General features: G+C 42.2%; 2 protein-coding genes across 5 annotated transcripts in view; one reads left to right on the forward strand and one right to left on the reverse strand.

Annotated features, from left to right (window-relative positions):
- Nucleotides 1–19564, reverse strand: part of MSANTD7 (Myb/SANT DNA binding domain containing 7) — a 501345-nt gene that overhangs the window by 325131 nt on the left and 156650 nt on the right. The gene's annotated exons all lie outside the window — the stretch shown is intronic.
- DCLRE1C (DNA cross-link repair 1C) overlaps nucleotides 4096–19564 on the forward strand; it is a 51895-nt gene continuing 36426 nt past the window's right edge. Inside the window, exons 1-8 of the mRNA XM_059660008.1 lie at nucleotides 4096–4291; nucleotides 8305–8356; nucleotides 10872–10956; nucleotides 13797–13856; nucleotides 16136–16191; nucleotides 16733–16834; nucleotides 17209–17281; nucleotides 17900–18040. Coding sequence (XP_059515991.1) covers nucleotides 4183–4291; nucleotides 8305–8356; nucleotides 10872–10956; nucleotides 13797–13856; nucleotides 16136–16191; nucleotides 16733–16834; nucleotides 17209–17281; nucleotides 17900–18040 — 678 coding nt within the window. The 5' untranslated portion in view covers nucleotides 4096–4182. The remainder of the gene's footprint in view (nucleotides 4292–8304; nucleotides 8357–10871; nucleotides 10957–13796; nucleotides 13857–16135; nucleotides 16192–16732; nucleotides 16835–17208; nucleotides 17282–17899; nucleotides 18041–19564) is intronic.

A 19564-nucleotide genomic window follows, 5' to 3' on the forward strand; every position in this document is an offset into this window, starting at 1 on the left:
ATTATGTGAGTTAGCCACATATGTCCTCTTGATCCATCAGCTCCTACAGAGAAGGGGTAACTTTGCCAATCTTGCTTACTTTGTCACCAATCTCCCATACACTATGCAAACATTTTCTTACAAACCTATTGATCTATAATTGAAATGTAAAAAACAGCACATACTTAACAACATATAATTTGGTAAGTTTTGACATGTGTGTACACCTGTGAAGCCATCACCACAATCAAGTTAACGAACTTGTTTATTTGTGCCCTCAGACAACTGATGATTTGCTTTACGTCACTTTTGATCATCTCATGTTTTCTATGATGTCATATAAATGACATTATCTGACTTCTTTCATTCAGCATAATTATTTTGAGATTCATTCATGTTGTTTTGTTGTATCAGCAACACACCCCTTTCCCTCAGTTTTGAAATATAATTGGCACATAATATTGTATCAGTTTAAGGTATACAACATAATGACTTGATATATGTATAAATAGCCAAATGATTACCACAGTAAGTTTAGTTAACATCCATCACTTCACATAGTTAAAATTTTGTTTTCTTGTGATAAGAAATTTTGAGATTTACTCTCTCAGCAACTCTCAAATATACAATTCGGTATTGTCAACCACAGTCAAAAGGCTGTACATTACATCTCCAAAACTTAATCATTTTACAAGTGGAAGTTAGAACCTTTTGAACACCTTCACTCATTTTTTTCCAGCCCCCAATGACAACCACCAACCTGTTCTCTGGGGAGACAGACTTTATTATTAGCTTCATTTGACAGATCAGAAAACTGAATTATAAGGAGTTTAACGTAACAAAGATCACACAAATTGTAGTGAGACTCCAAAATCCAGTGACTAGACTCTTAGCTCCTGGGCTACCAATTTTGAAATGTTAACTTGAATGAATTCATACATTTCTCTGCTAGTTCTAAACCAGATATTCTCTCAACTTCTTCCAAAACAAAAATCAGAACATAGGGAGGGTAAAATTCAAAGCTGAAGATAAGATGTACTATAATTTAGTACATCTTGAATTTTAAAATTGTTAACAATGGTAAGCATTGTGCCTTGTTTTTATTTTAAAAACTTAATAAAATACATATTGTGTTATTTTACATTTCTTTTTGTTATGGGTTAAATTGTGCTCCCCTCCCCAATTCATATGTTAAAGTCCTAACCCTCAGTACCTCAGAATGTGACCTTTCTTGGAAATAGAGTTATTGCAGAAGTAACTAATAAAGATGAGTTATGCAGGAGTAGGGTGGGCCCCTAATCTTTACTGTAAGGACTAGTGTCCTAATAATAAGGGAAAACTTGGACACAGACACTGTTATGGACTGAGTGATGTTCCCCTATAATTCATATGTTCAAACCCTCACCCCCAATATGACCGTGTTTGGATATAGAGCCTTTAAAGAGGTAATTTATTAAGGTTAAATAATGTCATAAGGGTAGAGCCCTAATCCAATAGGACTGATGTCTTTATCAGAAGAGATAACCAGGAGTGTGAGCACCCAAAGAAAGACCCTATGAGGTTGCAGAAAGAAGCTGGATATCTGAAGCCAAGGAGAGAGAAACCAAACTGATGTCTTGATCTCTGATTTTCAGCCCCCAGAACTGCGAGAAAATAAATTTCTGTTGTTTAAGCTACCCAGTCTGCAGTGTCTCTTCTTCAGTCCTGCTGAGACAGAATAAATCGAGGACTTTGACGTTCAAAGAGCTTTGGAATTGCTAAAAGACAATTTCCCAACTGGACACAGCAGTAGCCAATGTTGACCACATTTCAGTTTTCTTTGCTGATATTCCCTTGGGAGTCAGTATCCTGAAACTGGGCTTCTTCTGAAAATCTTTTATTTGAATCTTGAAGATGGCAAAGGCTAGTAAATAATTGTGTTCTCCTCCAGAGAAGACAAATGCATAACTCATGCCTCCCAACAGCAAATGCCTGTGGGCTATGCTTACCCATCTGTGCTATTTTGCAGCTCTTCTTTTTCCTTTATTCCAACTCTTTCACAATTTCTCTTTATTCTTTCATACTGTAACCATTGTGGAAAGAAGACAGGCTAAAACGTGCATAACCCAACCCTTTATTCTTTTAATATTGTTTCTGTTGAAAGTGTTTTTGTAAAAGATGAATTGCTATGTAACCTGTGGATAAGCAGCATATTTGTGTAAGGGTTTCAGGAATTAGCTTCAGGGGAGGAAGCTGATGCCAGGAATCAGATATTCTGGCTCTGGGAGACTTGCTGACTCTCAACCATAAAAACTGGACCTACACTTGACCAGTTTTGAGATAATCATCAGAATGGACTGTGCTGATTCACTCACAGAGAACTTTCACCCTCCGCCCCCGCCCCCCCCGCCTCCCCTTGATTTCTTTGTTCTGCTTCCCCTCTCCCTTATAAAAACAGCTGCCTGCACTGAGATGTTAAGATGGTCTTTAGGACTAGAGTCCACTATCTTCTCAGGCTGATGGCACTGGAATAAACTGTCTTATCTTGCACCAGCACCTGTCTCTCAAGTATTGGCTTTTGAGGTGGTGGGCAGCCAAACCTGAGTTCAGTAGCAAGTGGACAAATAAGAATATGAGCATTTTCTTCACCTGCCTTGCCAGGAACTCCAAATTCTGTCAGAGGTAGACACACTAGAGTCTCCAGCTACCAGGCTCACTGCAGAATTTGTCTTTAGGTGTAGACAACCTATCCAAAGGGATAGCCCCCCTTTATTTAAGACAAACCATCTTCTACTGAAGCAAAGGTGTTGGTGACAGTATACTAGCAGAGTGCTTTAGTCAAATTAGTGATATGGTGTCTATACCTCTTTATCACCACCACCATTCTTTTTCTTCTTCTTTCTCTCCCACTTCACCACCTCCTCCTTAAAAAACAAACAAACAAACAAACATTTAGTGAGAATCTGTATTTAAATAGAACTCTGAGTAGCATGGCTTCAGGAACAAGTTGATCATCTCTGAGGGTGGCATTTTGGTTCCTGATTCCCTGGTTAGAATTTAATTGTTCCTGGATTTATTCCTATATTATTTTTTTTGTCTCTGTGGAAACATTCACTTAGCGTGTTCTGCAAACTTGTTGTCTCTAAATAGATTGGTAACTACTCGAAGGCACATCTTAGTTACCTATGTAATCACTGTAAGGCTTGTCACCGTGCTATGGACAAAGCGTCAAAAGTGTTTGAGTTGTTTGTGATCATTAATATTGTGGTGTGTGAGATGTGCTGGGAAGGGCACAATACATGCATGCCATTGTGACTATTTGGTGAATCAATACTTTAACAAATCTTTTTATAAAGTGGTTTTGATGCTTAAAAATTTCCAAACCATCCCCCGCCCCCCACGCTACCATTTTTTTTTTTTTCCTTTTATACAACTTTCAAAAAATAAGAAGGGCGGAGGAGAGGGGAGGGAGGCTAGCAGCTAATCTATCCTTGGGATCTTTACTTATCTGCCCTAAGAACATGCATCTGAGTTGTGATCCTCAGAGATCGTGTATTTATTTGCTCAGTTTGGAGTTATACATGGAAGCGGGAATTAATTGAATCTACCACGAGTCAGATACAATTTTTTTCTCATACCATCCTCATGGCTATTCCATACGGTTGATGCTGGGAAGAGAAGAAGGGAAACTGAGCTCGGTTTCAGGCTGTCAGTGGATAAGCAGGAAGAGGAACAGTCTGATTTCAAGAGAAGCTCTGCATCTTCCACCACCCACCCTCCACCCCCACCCCCGCACCCCATGCATCTCCCCTTTGCATTAATGGGTGGAGCCGCCTGCTACAGTGCTCTTTCCCTTCGCGCTACTCTCCCTGCACAGGCACGGACACCTCTTCACCAAAACTACACCGTGCTGTGTCAATGGTTTCCGGCAGAAGCCACACGCCCAGCTACACCATCGATCTAACCCAGCCGCCCAGCCCCAGGCTCTGCGGCGGCCTCGCTCGAGCGCAATGCAGTTCTGACATTTAAATCCTCAGGTCGCGGGCCGCGGAAACGCTCCTAGGCACGCCCCCTTCGCAGGGCTCCAATGATTGGGCGAGGCTGAGCCCGGCTGGCCAATGGTGAGGCGGCAGCAGCTTCCCGGAAGTGGCGGCGCGGTCCGGCATTCCGCGGCCTCGCGGCGGGCTTGCTGGCCGACCCAGCGCTCCGGGGGTGGCTGGCGCTATGAGTTCCTTCCAGGGGCAGATGGCCGAGTACCCGAGCATCTCCATAGATCGCTTCGACAGGGAGAATCTGAGGGCGCGCGCCTACTTCCTGTCGCACTGCCACAAGGGTGAGCGAGCGCGGCGTGCCGCCCACTCCCGGGGGACCCGGGCCGCGCGGGTTCGGGGGGGCCCCCCCCGGGGAAGTCAAGTCACCCGGGAGCTGGGAAGGAGGGACGTCGGGGGCCCGGGGCCTGGAGCGAGGGGCTGCGGGCTTTGGCAGGCCAGGAGGGAGACTAGCGACTGCCCCTCGCCCCAGCCTGGCTCTTCAGCCTCGGAGGCTTTCTTTTCTCCTCTGTGCAACTGCCGGTTGCGCACTGAACCCGGGCAGTTGGATCAGGCACAGCTATTATGTTCTGGAGGCGCTCCTAGCGGCCAGTACTCAGAGGTTGGCGAGGATTAGCTAGTTCTCCCGCCTCCTCGCTACTATGTTAGGAAGGAGAAGGTGATGGAATTCCGGCACACTCTCACCCTGAAATCAACCACCCTGTCAGCAAACTCGCCAACTGCAAGCCCGCCCCCCCCCCCCAAAAAAAACACACCACCCCCTCCCTTAGATAGTTTGTCCACATCCAATAGAAAAGGTTCATTTTCGTTTACCTTGTAGATGGCCAGGTCAGGCAACCAGGATGCTAAGATTTCACAGCTGGAGGCGGTTAGGGATGAAGCCTGAAGCTTCAACCCGTAATGATACCGCCTCCAGACTAGACGCTCCAGGCAGGGCAGAGGGTCTCTAAAACATGCTAGCTAGCCAATCTCCAGAGATGGCATACCGCTAATTTCACAGCCGTTGTCGGTCTTTAATATCTATTATGTGATTAATGAGTCACTAACTTCACCAAGGAAAACAGCTTTAACATTATTATGCTAATTAGCACAGCCTTCGGCCTGGATGAGAGATGAAGATGAGCTTGGGCACTCTGGTAGCTGCTGGTAGGAGTGTGGGCTTGCAGAGTAGCTTGAGAAGGATATCCCGCCCACTCCTGAAGATTGAATCAGAGCATAACAAACATATACACATGCATATCATACAGGGTAATTTTAAAGTAAATTACAGATATTGAGCATTGTCCTTCCTCACCAGTTGGTGTGAAGACCAACTGTTGTCTTGTGTGTGGAATCAATCAGTCACTTTAATCTGGTGTAAATTGTTGACATTAACTGCTTTGGAGAAACACTTACTTCTTGCGCAAAGCCGCCAATTATCTTTTTAAAAATATATATTTTATTGATTTTTTACAGAGAGGAGGGGAGAGGGATAGAGAGTTAGAAACATCGATGAGAGAGAAACATCTATCAGCTGCCTCCTGCACTCTCCCTACTGGGGATGTGCCCACAATCAAGGTACATGCCCTTGACCAGAATCGAACCTGGGACCCTTCAGTCTGCAGGCCAACACTCTATCCACTGAGCCAAACCAGTTAGGGCCAATTATCTATCTTTAATGAGGAAAATCTGAAGTTCCTCTCCATTTGCTAAATAGCTCTGTGAGCCTCTTTAATAAGGGTCTTCTGCTTATTCTTGAGAATAACTTTTTTGGGGTCTTTTTTTTTTCCATTGAGAATCTGCTACTGGATGCAGATGCCCCTGTTTTTACCTTTTGTGTTAAGTCTCACTGGAGTTTCTGAATGTGTTAGCTGTGATTAAATTATGGCAGAGGGGCTTGCCTTCGGATTTAGGAGTAGTGAGTTTGGAGAAAGAATTCATCTAAAAGAATTTGTGAAATCATAATTAGTTTGTATGTTGAAGCCAGAAATTGCTATTCGAGAAATTTCTAATGTTCCCTGTTCTCGAATTATGTGTGGGTCTGTTTACTCAACCAGGGGTGTAAACTCATCAAGGGCAAGCACTCAACTTCTGCTTTTGGTATTTTCCTATGTTGCCTCCTGGTGGTTTTTAACCGTTTTGAGAAAGAGATGTTTTTGGATGTTCTGTGGAATCCCCCTCCCCCAATTCACATGTTGAAGCCTTTAACCCCAATATGAATGTATTTGGAGATAGGGCATTTAGGAAGTAATAAGGTGAAAAGGGGTCCTAAGGGTGGGGTCTTAATTTGAAGAGGAAGAAATCTCTCTCTCTCTCTCTCTCTCTCAATCTCTCCCTCCCTCCCTCCCTCCCTCCCTCCCTCCCTCTCTCTCTCTCTCCCTCCCTCCTTCTCTCCCTCTCTCCCCACATACACATGGAAAAGTCATGTGAGCAGATAGCAAGAAGGTCTGCAAGCCAGGAAGAGAGGTCTTATTAGAATCCAGTCTTGGACTTCAGCCTCTAGAACTCTGACAGATAAATTTCTGCTGTTTAAACCCCCAGTCTATTGTATTCTGTTATGACAGCCAGGGCTAGTCACCCAGTGTTGGGGAGAACCCCTCTGGGGACAACTTATGATTTATTCTGGTCAAGGAAGAAAGAAAAGGCCCCAGAAAGGAGTCTCTGGGTGCACTTCTAACCGCACAAAGCAGGGCTGTCATAACAGAGTACCATAGACTGGGGGGTTTAAACAACAGCCCTTTGGTGCAAATGTTACCTGTGTTTAAATGTCATCTTTCTGTGTCTGTTAATTTGGCAGCTAATACGTAATATCTGATAAAATCCATGAACCACTTTGCTAGAAAAGTTGCACATAAACATGTTAATATCACATTTTGATACAATTTGGGGTAGGCCACGATCCACTTGATGCTAGTTTATGGACCATCTGGAACCCAGTGCTGTACTTGGAGTGGGATAGACTTTACTAACCATCACTGAGGCCTGGAAGAAGACAGGGGACCCATGGCCTGAGATAGTCACCCAGTACTGGGGAGGACCCCTTCAGGGGACAACTTATGATGATTTATTCTGGTCAAGGAAGAAAGAAAAGGCCCCAGAAAGGAGTCTGGGTGCACTTCTAACAGCACAAACCAAATTTACTGAGGCTGTACTGGCCACTAGTCAGGAAGGGACCTGGAGAGTGGGTGGGGGTCTTGCTAAAACAGCTCGAGAGTGCTGCCTACTGACTTAGTTGCAGAGCAGGAGCAGAGTTCTGAGTCTGCCTCCTTTTTGCCATGACATAAACTCTCTGGAAACCCCAGTTACTGAGATGCCTGCCCTCTGGTGCACCCGATGGTCCTGAACACCTGGGCCAGGAGTGATCTGAGAAGATTCACCCTCCAAGGGGGCAGGTGGGTTGTCCTTTGGAGGCACCTGTCCAGTGAAGGCCTGCCACGTGAGCTGTGGTGACTGCCTTGTGTTCACTGGAGTCAACGATCACCACCTATGAACTGAGGCATGTGTGTAGGTGGTAATTAGGATAATTAGAATTTGTTTGATCTAACTAAACAATTTAGAAGTATTTGGTCATTGTTATCTAGGCCTTTGCATGCTCAAGGTCAGAGTCTATTAGAATGCACTCTGTATTGAATGTGCTATTTGGTGTAAATGTTACTTGTGTTTAAATGTCATCTTTCTGTGCCTGTTAATTTGGGAGACTGTGGAACAAGCCTGTGTGGATAGAAATATCCCACTTTTCAACCCAGCAGTCACAGTAGGCGTGAAGACAACACAACTCTTCTTATTCTGGGCTAAGCCTGGAGGATTTCCTAGAGAATTCTGTGGAAGCAAGCTTGAATTTTAAGATGGACTAACTTAAGGGTTATTAGTTATCCCTAACTAATCTCTTAAGGGATAAATTGAATGTGTCACAGAGAGCAAGGACTAAGGGTGATTGGATTGAAATGAAAGAAGGGGGTAAAGGAAGTTGCTGGAAGCAGTTCTGAATGAGACCCTGGTCACTCTTTTTCTGTGGCTGTTCAGAGTGATTTAGACTCCGCCCTGAGATTCAGGGAACCATTCTCCTTTTAAATGGCTTCTGATGGCTCAGAGGAAGAGATGGTCAACTTTAGTGGTTCCTGTCCTATGTTCAGACCGATTCTTTACCTGCAGAAGAAAGAGTCAATAGCCTATATGAATCAATTCTCTGATAAAAGTGAACCCGTCATGTATTTTCTCTTAAAAGGAAGTAAAAAAGAGCAGACAACTGAATTTCCTTGGGCTAAGTAAGACTTTGAAAATATAATGTGTTTATGTTTTTTGATTTTTTTGTTTTTAGATCACATGAAAGGGTTAAGAGCCCCTGCCTTGAAAAGAAGGTTGGAGTGCAGGTAATTTTTTTGCTACTTATTTGTGTATGTGTCTGTCTTTAACCATTTTAATTGAGCCATAAAACCTATACTGAAGAGGACATACATTATAAGGGTACAATCTGAAGAACTTTTACAAGTGAAGCTTCCACCCAAATCAAGAAATAGAGCAGAACCAGTATCCCCGTTCCTCCTCCCAGTCAGCCCCCTCTCCCTAAGGTCACCTCAGTTTTGACTTTTGTCATCATGGGTTAGCTCTGACTTTTGAACTTTAAGTAAATAGAATCATACTGAACAGACTTTTCTCTTTCACTTAACATCTTTGTATGACTCGCCCATGCTTTTGTGTGTAGCAGCAATCTGTTCCTTTTTATAAGAGAGTGTATGTGTAAGTGGTTGTCCCACTGTAAGGAATCATATAATATTGTTGGATTTTTTCTTAAAGCTGAACTATTGTATTCTTTCCATCAGCCACTCTCTAAATCTAAATTCCAGATTCCCAAGATACCTATTTGGGAAGGGCCCCATTGACTTTTTGACTTTTGAACCAACCAGTGGATGTCAGGCTAAGTGCTATCTGCTAAGGGATATCAATAGTCTGTTTTTGATAATGACTGTTATAGTTATTGATTATTTATATATATTCAAGGCACTGCATGTTTATCAGTTCAGCAGTTTCTTTGAGTGCCTGTGATGAGTCGGGCACTGTGCTGGATGTTGAGGACACAATAGTGAGCAACGCAGATGAAAACCCCTGTCTTCTTGGGGCTGACATCCTCCTTAGAGCCTTTTGATAACCTCTTGAATAGATATTCCTACTATTTAGATATTTTATTATTATTATTATTATTATTATTATTATTATTATTGTTATAGATATTATTTCTATTTTACAGATGAGGAAACTGAGGAACCAGAGAGGTTAAATTAGTTGCCCAAGGTCACACAGCCAGTAGGTGGCAGGACCAGGATTTCAACCAGGTCTGTCTGATTTTAGAGCCTGTGTATTAGTTACCTATTGCTGCATAACAAATTACCCTAAAACATAGTGACTTAAACCAACTAATAATGCATTCTCTCAGTTTCTGTGGGTCAGGAATTCATGGGGCACAGTGAGGATGGCTGGTTTCTGCCTGACTGGGGCTGACCTGAAGGCTCATTCTTTCCATGTGTGACACCTGGGCTGAGAAGACTCAAATGCCTGGGGCTTCTTGGGCATGCCTGTGTCCAAAAAATCTCTTCAGAATGTTGTTTCAGGATAGCTGGACTTCTCCTCCTCCTCCCCCTCCCCCCTCTCCCTTCCCTTCCCCCCTCTCTTCCTCCTCCTCTTCCCCCTCCCCCTCTTCTTCCCCTTCCCTTCCACCTCCTCCTTCCCTTCCTCCTCCCCTTCCCCCTACTCCTTCCCTTCCTCCTCCTCCTCTTTCTCCTCCTCTTTCCTCTCCTCCTCCTTCAGCTCCTCCTCCTTCTCTTTCTCCTCCTCTTTCCTCTCCTCCTCCTTTATCTCCTCTTCCTCCTCCTTTTATTTTTAATGCTCATCCAAAGACATGTTTATTGATTTTCAAAGAGAGGGGTAGGAAGGGAAAGAGATAGAGAAAAACATTGATGTGTGAGAGAAACCTCCATTGGTTGCCTCTCCTATGCACCCTAACGGGGGATTGAACCTTCAGTCTATGTATGTGCTGGGAATCGAACCTGCCACCTTTCAGTGCACAGGGCGACACTCCCACCAACTGAGCCACACTGGCCAGGGCAGGATAGCTGGATTTCTTAAATGGAAACTAAGAAAAAAAAAGAGTGTATGTCCCAGGAGAGAGTTAGCAGGCAGCCATATCGCCCAGAGATCTATCCTCAAAAGTCCTGCAATATTACTTCCATCATGTTCTGTTGCTTAAAACAGTTACAGAGTCCTACCCAGGTTCAGGGGGAGATTAATATAGAGACCTTCTGTCATTTGAGGAACTTCCATGTCCATATTGTAAGAAGACTGTATGGATGGGGATATATATTAGTGTGGGCATCTTTTGAAAATACAGTCTGCCACAGATTATATTCCTAACCTTTAAGTTATACTGTTGAATTTTTAAAATTTATCATGAAATTGACCTCTGCTCACTTAAAAAACAAACAAAAAAACTCTCAAACAAAACAGAATAGACTTATATGAAGCAAAATACAGAAGTCTTCTGTCCCCCGCCCTATACACCCTTTCCATTCCCCATTTGATGGTATTTTTCTAGATATACCTGATCATGTACAATAATGCATCTTTAACATAAAGTTGGTGAGGCCAACCTTTTGAGGAGATCAGAGGACACTGTTTTTTCTGTCTGCTTCTTCCCCATCCCTTTACACTCTCGATGGGACTGAGATAGTTACTGGGATGCTGGCATGTTGGGAACTACACTTAACACTTTGTGTGCCAGTTCACATTTTGAATTATTCGAGATGAACTGATATATGATGAAATGTATTATCTAGTCACCAAAATGTCTCATTTTGGATCCTACTGAGTGGCTTTTTTTCCTTTCTCTTTCAGCTTGAAGGTTTACTTATACTGTTCGCCTGTTACTAAAGAGTTGTTGTTAACTAGCCCGAAATACAGGTTTTGGGAGAAAAGAATTGTAAGTTTTATTTTTTGAATGATGCCAATTTTTTTTTTTTACCGGGAAATATTTTTTGAGGTAGATAGAACAAAACATTGGAATTATTCAAAGCCCAATTCCTCGCATACTACGTTCATTATAATATTAATATTTAGCCTTTTGTAATTAAGAAGTTTAAAAGAGGTCAACATTTTATATTTCAGTTTGCTTTTCTTGTCCCTCAATAGTTTAATCTTGGTTCTTAGTTTTATCTCTTTGAATTTCTGGCTAAATTGCATTTTAATACTCTAATGTGTAAAATGGTCATTAACATAATTAATAAATCATTTATTTAGACCATGGGATTGATTAAGAGAAATAAATAAAACTATGGGTTATAATAAGAAATGGTTAAGAAACAGAATAAAAATGGAATGAGTAATTTTGAATCTGGCAGAATAAAATGGATCTAATTAATGGAAGGAAGATACAGTAAAGGGGAGAAAAACAGAAGTATGCTACGTAGAAAATGTGAAGATGCCAGGAAAAGTTTTGTTATAACAATAATTACTATAAATATCAATGGATTTAATTTAATTATTGATCGAAAGACAAATTCTCAGTTGAGGTTAAAAAAATAAGAAAGATCCACTAGCCTTTGTATAAATGCAGGTTAAAATGGGAATAAAAAGGGAAAACCTATACTAAACAGTTAGACTCTAAAAATGCCAGAGTGGCAATTCTTATGTCATACAAAGTAGAATTGAAAGGAAAAAAAATTCCTAAGTTTCAAAGAGGATGTTATTTACTGTTAAAAGGAACAATGGGTCAAGAAGATAGGTAATTGACAAGGTAACATCAAACCAGATAAAGTAATAATGATCACCCATATTGATGAGAAGAAAAGAACCACAGTAAGTGAATAGAACTAGGGCTCATTATGTGGGTTAAACCCTAAGTAATTGTGGGAACTGGCAGAGAAGTCTGAACAAGTGTCATAATCTGTTTGTTGTTGGACTGCTGACAGCTTTCAATTTCCCCCTCCACACTCTCTCTGAAAAGCCATGGGGCAAATAGCCTTGGTGAGGATTCACAACAACAAAAAAGATGCATATAAAAATACAGAATACTAAAAGGACATTAATAACAGCAATGCATTTTTTGACAGTTGTTATAAAGTATTGTATTTGATAATTTAGACAAAGTGGATAGATATCTGGAAAAGTAGGAAAATACCAAATTGAGGCAAGTAAAGTGGAGAACTTGAATAAATCAGTAACCATCCAAGAAATTAAAACAATTTTTAAAGATTTTTTTCTTAAATGAAGCCCCAGGCCCAGATAGTTTTATAGGTGCATTTGCCAAATATTAGAGAACAAATAATCCCTATACTAGATGAATTGTTATAGGAGTAATAAAAAGTTAAGCCACTCAACCCTGCTGCCAAAATCCTATATAATAAAGCATAGTATGCAAATTTTCCCTTCTACCGGAGTTCTTCCAGGAGTTCAACCAGGGGGTGGGCTGGCCAGGGGAAGGGAGGGAGGCCCCGGCGCTGGCAGGCAGCCAGGGGAAGGGAGGGAAAACCTGGCCGGCAGACAGCAGGCACTAGGTACCCTACAAGTGCATGAATTTTGTGCACTGGGCCTCTAGTCCTATATAATAAAAACCTAATATGCTAAATGTCCAGTCGGCTGGTTGGCCATTCAACCAATCAAAGTGTAATGTGCTAATGTTATGCTAAGGCCGCTCAACCACTCGCTGTGACGTGCACTGACCACCAGGGGGCAGGTACTCTGACCAGTAGGTTAGCTTGCTGCTGGGGTCCGGCCCACCGGGACTGAGCAAGATGGGCCAGACACGCCCTGGAGCCCTCCCACAGTCCCTCCCTGGCTGGCCAACCTCCCGCATCTCTCTCTGTCCCCGATCGTGCACCAGTGGGGTCCCTAGGCCTGGCTTGTGCCCTCTCGCAATCTGGGACCCCTTGGGGAATGTCGGAGAGCCAGTTTCAGCCCAACAGCAGAACCACCGGTCACTATGACGCGCACTGACCACCAGCAGGCAGACGCTCAATGCAGGAGCTGCCCCCTGGTGGTCAGTGTACTCCTGCAGGGAGAGCACCGCTCAGCCAGAAGCCGGGCTCACCGCTGGTGAGCACAGCAGCAGTGGTGGGAGCCTCTCCCACCTCTGTGGCAGCACTAAGCTGTCAGTTGGACATCCCCCAAGGGCTCCTGGACTGCGGGAGGGCATAGACCAGGCTGAGGGACTCCCCCCGAGTGCACGAATTTTGTGCACGGGCCTCTAGTAGATAATAATAGTACATTGGGGGGAAAAGGCCATTGCATATGTAAACATAAAAAGGTGAATAATTATGTTCATTCATTCATCATCTATTTATTGAATGCCTTTCCGTGTCAGCTATTGTTCTAGTAAAATGTGCAAGTACACCTTGGAGTACTCTGTAGCAGCTCAGATATGTGAACTCGGCCAGCATATCAGGGATAGATCCATAGTGTTCTGTAGCACAAAACCTAAACATACAGAACACATAACTGTTTTACAAAGACTCAGGTTCAAGGGATGAGGAGGTGAAGGGAAGAAGATTGAATTCGTGGAAATACAATTGCTGTCAAAGGAGATATGAGTTTATAAGGCACTTAATATTTGTTACCACATTAAGCTCAAGAAAGGTATTATTTTAGCTTTATCATGTTTTCAAGTCGTTTAAAACATTTATTTTAGTGAGTGTTATAGAGAGCCTACAACTTCTTCTCTTAGTCCCCTTTCTATGTTTGAGATGGCAAAGGCCTATAAAGCAATGAAAAACTGTGGAAATATATAATATGATGTATACATGACCTCTTATTTTATTTTAATAGATATCAATTGAAATTGAAACTCCTACCCAGATATCCTTAGTCGATGAAGCATCAGGCGAGGTAACTAAATTTTAAATGTCATGTTTTTGAAAATTAATACTTAGTGCTAAAATGATTATTTACCTTTCGCCTTGATTTTGAATGTTCATTTAACCATAAATAAAAATTATAGTAATTGAGTGAGTTTGTGGGAAAGTACACCATGTATAACATACTTATTCTTTACCTCCCAACGACTAGATATGACTTCTGTCAGAACAGCTCCTTTCTAATACTACATGCTAATGATGGGAATGCCAGTTGTTGATATTACTATGGGATGTCATTGTCACATTTAATAAGCTTATTATAAATGTTCAGGATATAAATGATGCTTAATATTTTTGCAGCAAATTTATGTATATTGTGATTTTTTTTTCTCTGAATCATTGCATTTTCTTTTTCATCTTTATCTTTTTCTCTCTTCTTTCCCCTCCCCTCCAAATCATTTTCCTATTCAAGAAAAAAAACCTGGTCCAAGTGGATCTATTTATTTTTTGTCCTTAAATTTAGAAGTAGGTGCTTTTGTGTTGTGAGTGTATTATTTTAATAATAAATAGGACTATGGACCTACCTTTTATTTGGTGTTTCTTTTAAAAATATATTTTTAATGACTTCAGAGAGGAAGGGAGAGGGGGAGAGAGAGAGAAACATCCATGATGAGAGAGAATCATTGATTGGCTGGCTCCTGCACACCCCACACTGGGGATCAAGCCTGCAACCGGGGCATGTGCCCTGATCGGGAATCAAACCGTGACCTCCTGGTTCATAGGTTGACACTCAACCACTGAGCCACACTGGCTGGGCTTATTTGCTGTTTTTACCTCAAATTATATCTAGAGCTAGGAGGTATTTTCCTAATATTTGGCAAATCTAGTGAATATTTGTTCCACAGTCCAATTATAACCTGCTTTGTTGACATGGTGAACTCTGAGAGGTGTCCTAAGACTGTGATCAGACAGGCCCTGACTTTTCACATTTCCTCTTTGGAGAGGATCAGGCATTTGAAGTACTCCTCATCAAAGCATCGTCCTGAGGGAGGACTGCACGGCCAATTTTGGGTGGGTTAAAAAGATGGCCTGAACCTTTCTCAGTGCCAACCTGAGATCAGTTAGCTGACATGTTTTGGAGACTTAATCTCATTGCCCTGCTGCCCTGTGACATATGTTGGTGAAAGGCTTTCTTAAAATTGGGCCCTAGGCAGCAGATAGCTCTCATTGAGCAGAATTTTCTGTCCACTCAGGCAATTTCTTTTCATGCTCTGTGGCTTTTGTGTGTTGTGTTTCCAGCTCTAACCAGTAGGAGACCCTATTTTAAAGGGGCCTTCGGAATGAATGAAGTTAGATTTATGGGAGAAGCTGGTGTGTCCAGAGTTCTGCCCACCATTCCCCCTACTCCGCCCCCACTCTGCCCTGAGGACTGAGAGGCAGTATTGCCCATCAGGCTCAGCTCCAACAGGATGGTGTGCAGTATGGTGACTTGGGACCAGGCTACACCATGCTTGCTTGCTTGCTTTCTTTCTTTCTTTCTTTCTTTCTTTCTTTCTTTCTTTCTTTCTTTCTTTCTTTCTTTCTTTCTTTATAAATAACAGCATTATGAGATATAACTCACATACCTTACAACTCACCCCACTTAAGGTGTACATTTCAAAGGTTTTAACTATATTTACAGACATATATCCATCACCATAATCAATTTAGAATATTTTCATCACTCAAAAAGAAACCCTGTACCCATTAGCAGTTACTCCCTAATTCTTCCTCCCTTCAGCCCCTGGCAACCACTATTTTACTTGAAGTCTCTATAGATTTGCTGATTCTGGAAATTTCATATAAATTGCATCAGACAAATGTGACTTCTTTCACTTTACCTAATGCTTTCAAGGTTTATCCATGTTGTAGTGTGTATCAGTATTTCATTTCTTTTTATGGCCAAATACTATCCCATTGTATGGATAGACCACATTTTGTTTATTCATTCATCATTTGCTAGACCTGTGGACTGTTTCTTCTCTTTGGCTAGTATGAATAATGCTGCTATGAACATTCATGTACAGCTTTCTATGTGGACCTAAGTGTTCATTTCTCTTGTGTATGTACACAAGTGTTCATTTGCTGTATCATATTGTAATTCAACGTTTAACTATTTTGTGGCAAGGATTTCACTTGTTTCCAGAGTTTGGAGAGAGAGAAGAAATGAGGAGAAAAGGCACATTCTTGAGAAGTACTTGAATATGTTCTATTAAGGAGAGATTTATTTAGCTGGGCCCTAATGATAACTTATTTTCTTTTTCTTTTTAGAAGGAAGAGATTGTTGTGACTCTCTTACCAGCTGGTCATTGCCCAGGATCAGTTATGTAAGGGAACTCATCTATTTTGCCATTTTATTATATGTAGAATTGTCTAATATTTATAGAAATATATTTTTAAGGTCTAGCAACTAATATGTATAGGGAGATTTGATTATTTTTATGGCACTTTCTTTAATCTTTGTTTTCAATCTTTAACTTGGGCGGCTGAGGTGAATATCAAGTTTGAAATGTGGGTTTCTTTATCATGGAAGTCTTCGATAGCTATTTCTCCATTAGTTTTACATTTTCCTATCACATGGATTTTTCTCTCCATGAAAAGGAATGATCTCAATATATAGTTGAGAGTGCTGACATATTTCTGGGGACATCTATTGCAAACTCAATGGAATCTTCGTGTGCCATTTTTTTCTACCCCATGGAACAGGCGGCAGCCGAGTGCCTGGTGTGGTTTAGAGATTATTGAAATTCCATTAACACTAGGTGATAGTGGTGTGTTTGGCAGGAAACATTTGCTGTGGAATTAGTATTTGCTTTATTAGGGTTTTGTATGAGACTGAGAAATCACTAATATATATTTTCTTCACAGGTTTTTATTTCAGGGTGATAATGGAACTGTCTTGTACACAGGAGACTTCAGATTGGCCAAAGGAGAAGCTGCCAGAATGGAGCTTCTGCATTGCGGGGGCAGGTACTGGGCTTTGTGTAAGGCTGCACCATTGGAAAAGTTTTATTGCCTGTTTGCCCCAAATACAAGCCTTTGCTTTTCTTAGAAATCAAACTTGATTGTAATATTTGTAATAGTAAAGCTAATTTTTATTCTTGAAACATTTTTCTTCAACATTCTGTGTGTTGATTGGTGTAGTAGATAAGTGAATTTGTCAAAGTTCACTGAACCATGTGTGCAAAATCTGTGTATTTTATTGTATGGAAATCACTTCTCAGCAAAGTTTTTTTAAATAAAATACTCCAAATGGAATAGAACATCCTGTAAAATAATTGAGGGTTTAAACTTTCTAGATGATTATTTCACATTAGCTTAACATCAGTTTTTTTTCTCCCCAGAGTGAAAGACATCCAAAGTGTGTACTTAGATACTACTTTCTGCGATCCCAAATTTTATCAAATTCCTAGTCGAGTAAGTCTCTCTGGAGAAATGGGGTGAGAACCTGGGCATGGCATATTTCTAGTAGAAAGTTTGTGGGATAACAAATCAGGTCATAATTGTTCCCATTAGCATTAATATTTGGGAATGTTGGGAATGGAAAGAAAAGATAAGTGTGCTATTCTTTTCTTTTTAATACTTTCATAATCTCAGATTTATTTGTTGTTGAATTTATTGGGGTAACATTGGTTAATAAAATTGTACATGATTTGGGTATACAGTTCTACAATACATTATATATTGTATTGTGTGTTCACCACCCCAAGCGAAGTCTCCTTCCATCATCATTTAATCCCCCTTAACTCTCTTCTACCTCCCCCCATTCAGTAACCATACTGTTGTCTGTATTCATGAGTCTTTTTTTTTCTTTTCTTAGTGTCTTCACTCTTCTCATGCAGCTCCCAACCCCTGCTCCTCTGACAGCTGTCTGTCTGTCATGAGTTTGTCTCCACTTTGTTAGTTTATTTTGTTCATTAGATTCCACATAGAAGTGAAATGATATGGTACTTGTTTTTCTCTGAATGGCTTATTTCACTGGGTAAGTGATATTCTTAAAATTGTTAAATGCCTTTTAATAAAACATCCTGCCAGGGAGAGTGTCTGAGTGGAATTTTGGAGCTGGTTCGGAGCTGGATCACTCGGAGTCCATACCATGTCGTGTGGCTGAACTGCAAAGCAGCGTACGGGTATGAGTATCTGTTCACCAACCTTAGTGAAGAATTTGGACTCCAGGTACGGTGGAAGCTTTCTTTTCTGCTGGTCCTTTTCATTCTCCCCACTTCACCTTTCCTCCCCTCCCAACCCCACCAAAACTGAAAACAAAGATGGAAACAGCCTGTCAAAACATATGTGTGGCCCAGGTTGGAGCCCCTCTGAAGTAACGTCATCTTGTTTATTCATGTCCACATGCGAGGACTTGGCAGTGATCCAAATAGCTGAGAAGCGCCCTTTGGTGAAATGTCCCATAGAGAAAGTATTTTTTCAAAATCCACGGCCCATGAAATAAATTTAGTGATTATGACCAGCATTGTGAATAAACTTGAACTAGAGAATATTCGAGTATATTGCTTGCAGTCAGAGTAATTATTATCTTATGAACATTTACGGAGGGAATCAGACACAATACACATATATATATGTGTATGTATACTGGGTTACTGTGGAAAACATATTTCTTACTGTGGGTAATGGTAAAAAAAAGTCTAAAACACCTGTCCCAGAACACTGAGTCTCTGTGGATCTGTATCTGATCAGGCTGGGGGGAGTTTTCCTTGCCCTCCAGATGGCCCAGTGCTGGGCGCTCAGGACTCTGGGCGGAGAACCCGGTATGTGTGTGTGGTGAGTGCTGCTGGGCAGGGAGCCCTTTCCTGCTGTGCCACATGGGGCCTGTGGCTTCTGCTCTTGTCCCCTAAGACAAGGTGGAGCTTTGGTAACGGTGCTGAATAAACGAAGTGCCGGATTACTTGGGTATTTAAGTTCTACCTCGCTTTGTATCTTTTAATATAGATCCCCCAGCTAACTGGTGCAAAGAACTTAAGGATTATATACAATGTAATCTGTACTAATAAAAGGGTAATATGCTAATTAAGGCGGACGTCTTCCGGAGGACCATCTGGATGTCCTTCTGGACAAAGCCGCAGCAGTTGCCTGAGGCTCAGGCAAGCTGCGGATGGCAGCTGCCGCTGTGAGGGCCAGCCCACGGCTCAGGCAGCCGCATCCGGCTGGGAGACCCGAGGCTCAGGCAGCCATGGTAGCCGCCAGTGGCAGCAGCAGTGGGATGATGGGGGCAGCGCCTTCCCCTGATTGGCCAGGTCGCCTCCGACAGAGGGAGGCCAGACTGCAGCTTAGGCTGGGGGCCAAGGCAGAGGCAGTTAGAGGCGATCAGGCAGGCAGGCAGGCGAGCGGTTAGGAGCCAGCGGTCCCGGATTGCGAGAGGGATGTCCGGATGTCCATCGGGATTGGGCCCAAACCGGCAGAGTGGTTAGGGGCAATCAGGCAGGCAGGCAGGCAAGCGGTTAGGAGCCAGCAGTCCTGGATTGTGAGACGGTAGTCCGACGGCCGATTTAGGCCCTGTGGGATCGGGCCTAAACCGGCAGTCGGACATCCCCCGAGGGGTCCCAGATTGGAGAGGGTACAGGTCAGGCTGAGGGAACCCCCCGCCCCCGTGCACAAATTTTGTGCACCAGGCCTCCAGTTTACTAAAATAAAAAGATCCAGTCTTTTTGCATTTGAAATTTTAAAATTCTTCCCTCCCTT

Source organism: Myotis daubentonii, chromosome 1 (assembly GCF_963259705.1).
Source record: "Myotis daubentonii chromosome 1, mMyoDau2.1, whole genome shotgun sequence".
Lineage (NCBI taxonomy): Eukaryota > Metazoa > Chordata > Mammalia > Chiroptera > Vespertilionidae > Myotis > Myotis daubentonii.